A 5166-nucleotide genomic window follows, 5' to 3' on the forward strand; every position below is an offset into this window, starting at 1 on the left:
TAATTAGAGTTGCATTTATTCACTCAGGCTTGTATCCATTCACTAAAAATTGCATCCTTTCACTAAAAATCGCATCCATTTACTAAAAATCAATAAATAAAATTTATTACTTTAAAATTTTCCTTACAACCAGTGTGAAGCAACTAGAGGCGTCCATCGTAGAGCGTGAGAAAAAAAACTGAAATTGTTGAAGCCAGGTAATTAGCACTCGTCGAGGCACGCCGATCTCATCCCACAGCCTCCCTAAACATCGTATACCACACAGCACAGCACAGCACAGCACAGCAGCCGAACAGGATCAGCTCTTTGGCCCTCGAAAATTATTCTGTTTCTTTCCAACCACAGGACCCACCAACCGGCAGCAAAAATGGAGAACCCCTTCTTCTTTGTTGCGCCCTCCTTCGCTCTAAACAGTTCCCGGAACTCGCCGCCAGCTCCAATCACAGGACCCATCAGATCAAATATTACAGTTGCATGCGTACCCAACTAAAAATTTCTAATTATATATATCAAACTTAAATTCAAATTTGGATCTATAATTTAAATTTGAATATCGGTGCCAATATCTTTTTCTTTTTCTTTTTCTTTTTTTTTTTTGTCAATCCTTCTGAAATCAAGGATTGTTTCCATGTCCACTGTTGTAAATTATCCGAAGGAAAATTAATTTTCTTTGAAATGAAATCCTCTCAAATCAAATAAAGATAATAGAAATCAGTTATTCTAATTCTAGATTAGATGAGCATAAATCTTACATATTTTCCAATCCAGAGATCAACAATTTCACACTGGTATAATCACTTGAGCGTACAAGCAGAGCATCCCCTGAGGCAAACTAATTCCTAGGATGGTAGTAAGGGAAGACGGTGTAGAAGGTCTGCAGGAAGGTGAAAACAAGAACGAAAACTGCTGCGATCAAGGAAAGGATGGCCCACGGGTTGCCGAAATAGTCCCTGACCAGCTTCGCCCTCCACTTGGGCCAATCGGAATCGCAGTACTTCCTCACGTCCCGGAACAACCCGGCGAGGTAGTGCTTCTCGAAATCCATGGCGGCGCAGTCGGAGAGCTGGTTGAAGAACACCGCCAGCTCCTTGTCGCTCGCCAGCTTGTTCTCCAGGATCCCGCTCTGGTGGAGTATCGCGACGTCTGCCGGCGTGTCGATGATGCAGTCCATGAACGTCGCGTAGCTCGTCATGTACGCCTCCTCCGGCTTGCACCCGCCGCACTGCTCGAATGCCACGAGGTTCGTGAACCGCGATAACGTCGAGTTCTCCACCGAGAGGAATGGGATCTCGAGCACGCCGTCGTGAAATGCGACGTCCAGGAACGAACCGGGATGATGCTGATCACTCTCGTTCCTTTTCCTCTTCTCGCCCTTCCTCTTAAACGTCACTCCGGCCTCCTCGAGCTCGGTCGCGGACGGGATCGTATTCGGCGATCGTTTCTTATCCGCCGGCGCCTGCGATCGGGAAATCTTTATTCGGAGATAAGAGAGGAGGGAGGCGAAGATCTTAGTCGGGTTTAACCATTTGAGAATAGTACCGCAGATGGTACTGCCCCTCGGGTCAGTTTGTGGTTTCGGGATGTAGCAGCGGTAGTAGAGATGCAACAGGTGGTGGAAATCTTTGGCTTCGCCGTGCACCGAAACGGCGGCGGAGACGCGACTGGCGAGCATCTCTTCCTCGGGCCTCTCGACGTTTCTGCTCGCGAGGTAGTTCACGAGAAGCTCCATCAGGGAGGGTATCTCCTCGTCGTCCATGGTGAACGTGACGAGCTCGAACAGCTTCTCGAGCACGAAGAGGGGGATCTGGTTCTCGAGCAGGAGCAGGTCGCCGCGCACGAGCGGCAAGCTCCATCCGGCGGTGCAGACGCTGTCGTCGTCCCCCTGGCTCCACTTGATGATGAACTCGAGGACGAAGCACCCGTCGAGGAGCAGCATCTCCACGAACGCATCGGCGCTGAGGTCGACGGGCTCGAAGTAGCACCGCCGCGCCCGAGGCTCCAGCACCCTGATCTCGGCTATGTAGTGATCGATGCAGTTGTAGGGGTTGCGGGAGAGGAAGTCCTGCAGGTAGCGCCACTTGTGCTGCTCCATGGCGCGGAGGACGGGGCCGTCGCCGCGGCCGTAGGGGCCGACGGAGACCATCCGGGGCTCGTAGAGGTGCGTGTTGCGCTGCCGGACGTGCGCCGGAACGCGGAAGATGGTGAAGCTCTCCGGCGCCATCGGGTTGCGGTGTAAGGCGTTGATGTTCGACCTGACGGAGCTCAGCACGGCATCCTCGATGTCTACGGCGACCGCCTCTCCCTGATCCTGTGCCATCGCCGGCCGGCAGCTATCCTGTGCAGTCAACGATCGTCCTCGGTATGTAACCTCCCTCCCTACATTACCTGTTCCAGATCCAGTCGGCCGGCACAAAGGGCAATAAATTAAGTCCTTCTAAAAAGAGTTGTTTTTCTTTCCCCTAAAAAGCTTGTAGGGGAAATCGCACGAAATTTATTTGAACTGTTCCTTTTTAAAATGTTACTAATATACTATCTAATTTTTAGTTTATTTAATTATAATTAATTGATATTTTTTTAAACATATAGGTTAAACTATATTTGTGAGGCGTCACAGTGCTATAGAGTATGGAGTCGATAATATTCTGCAAAATTTACTGCTTTTTTAGGTAGGCAAAGCTTATTCCTTTTCCTGTCTTTCCGGACGTTTCCCCATCTCTCCTCAACTTCACTCGGCCTTCGGCCCACTACGCACCGCTCGGATGCCAAGTATAGATTAATTATTTATTATAATAAATTTATTATTAGAAAAATTATATAAAATATATTAAATAAATTTATATACATACATAATATATTTAAATTTGAAAGTTAAAATATCGTTTGCTGACTCAAATCAAATAAAATAAAAAATTGTGTGACAAAATCAAACTCTTGAAAAGATTGATTAACTAAATTAAAATAGTTCATAGACTAGATAAGTTTTTATATTAATTTTTTAAGTAAAGTATACGAAACTTATCTGAACTATAGATTGTTTTGAGTTGGTTTACTCAACCTTTTAAAATTTTAATTTTACTATCTAATATTTCAATTTGTTTGATTTTGATTCAGCTAACAGTATTTTGATTTCAAAATTTGAATGTATTATTTATTTTTATAGGTTTAGTTAGTATACTTTATATAATTCGCACAATTATAAATTTATTAAATTAAATAGTTAGCTTAAATTTTGAAGTCAAAAAATCGTTGATTGGCTCAAATTAAGGAAATTAAAAGATTAGATAGTAAAATTTAAAATTTAAAAATTTAGATATTTGATTTAAAATAATTTATAATTTAGATAAATTTTGTATGCTTTTATCTTTTTTTTTTATACATTTTTTTCAACCAAAATGAAAGCAAGTAAATGCCTAGAGTGTCATTGTCCATTGATTGTGAGAAGTGGGCCTTAGAGATGTGGGTTGGGTGAATTTGAGCTGTCAACAAGTCCTTTTGAATGTGGTCGATATTCAGAATACTTAAAATGAGTTGGATTCTTTTTGCGGATTTCAAGTTCTCCACCTGTTCGAGTCTTAAATGATTCAGTTCTAATGAGAGAGGAGACATCTTTTTCTTTACTATCGGTGGTTTCATGACCATTGATTCAAAGAAACTCGTGTTAACAGATTTGAATTGAATCTTTCCATTTGGAATGAATGAGATTATATCGGATTCACTTCTTTTATTTTTTCCAAGAGGAAATGGGTTTAGCCCCCATTGGATTCATTTCACCAAAAGAGAAGTTATAAGAAACATATACCACTAGAATTCCAATCTCAAGTTATCGGATTCATAAATAAAATCCACACAAATATGGTGAAATCAATCCTAATCATGAAGGTTCTAAAAAAAGAAATCAATGATAATTGAATTGGAATTAATAAATTGAAGGTACTCTATGTAGAAAGTGTAAATTAACACAGAGCAACCTATATTCCAGCTACAGAAACATCAAATTTAAATACAAAAAAAATGAAGGACCAAGAAAGGGGTAGCTACGTAGACTATAATTTATCAGTTTGTGCACTCAAGGTGAAGTATGGACCCATCTATAAAAAATTGTGTGAAAGAGAATAGCTTTTTACATAAGGCCATGTTTGGTTCGACGTAAAAGTGGACCGAAAAAAATTTTTCTCCGAAAAACAACTTTGTAGCGTGTTTGGTTGGAAGTAAAAAATTTTTCTGGAAAAACTTATTTTACATATGTTAGGAAAAACTTACTTTTCGTTTTCCGCATAAGAGCCGCGGAAAACGAAAAGGCAGCGGCTAGCAAAACAGCAGTAGCCACAGATACGATTCTCAATCAAAAAGGGCAAAATGTAATATGTGTTTATGAGCTATCGATCAAAAAGGCAATTTCTGTGGGTTCATGGTAGTGGTATTTCTAGGACGAGGGGCCTGAAGTACATATTGTCTTTGCGTGAACGGCGGATTATGCTACATTACAAATACCTCGCCCTTTATACGGGAGCAAGCTGTTGGCTGAATATTTTATGTTACGGTCCCAATGGTTGTGGACTGAGGTAGGTTGAAAAAAGAATTTGTTTACAGCCTTGGGCAGACGAGTTCAGCAAAATATGATCATGCATACCTTTTAGGTTTTAATTATATAATGAAGGGGGCGGGGGTGGGTAGCTACGAGTCAATGCCTAGTCAAGTTTATGGTCTTCTAGAAGTTGACTTAGCTACCGTCTCAATTTTTGTTCTAGGATTCTTCTTTTTTGTGGGGAATTTTTTGGCATGGGGAAGGGCACCGCGCAGCCTGCTGCAGGTTTTGAAAAAGAATTGTCGATTATTTTGGAACACTTCAGGGGGTCATTAGGAGGCAAAACAATTGGCGGTCACGAGGCCATTTGGCTCGTGGAACGGGTGGCGAGATCGAGGGTCCACCGGGTTCATGTGGACCTCCTTCATTATATATATATAGTATATATAGTATATTATTATATTATATATACTATATATATATATATTATAGTATTTTATTATAAAATATCTATTTATTATATATAATAATGTATTTTATAATTAATAATAGTATGTATATATATGGATTGTATAAACTTGAATTTATTTTAATATTCTTAAATATATAATGGCCATTTTGCATAAAATCCACGTTTTCTG

The 5166-nt window shown here is 40.9% G+C and overlaps 1 protein-coding gene across 1 annotated transcript; it reads right to left on the minus strand.

Moving 5' to 3' along the window:
• LOC109713283 (UPF0481 protein At3g47200-like) lies at window positions 833-2317 on the minus strand. The gene has a single exon (XM_020237285.1). The coding sequence runs from the start codon at window positions 2315-2317 to the stop codon at window positions 833-835; it is 1485 nt and encodes a 494-aa protein (XP_020092874.1).

The sequence above is a fragment of the Ananas comosus genome, linkage group 7 (assembly GCF_001540865.1).
Source record: "Ananas comosus cultivar F153 linkage group 7, ASM154086v1, whole genome shotgun sequence".
In the NCBI taxonomy this organism is placed as follows: Eukaryota; Viridiplantae; Streptophyta; class Magnoliopsida; order Poales; family Bromeliaceae; genus Ananas; species Ananas comosus.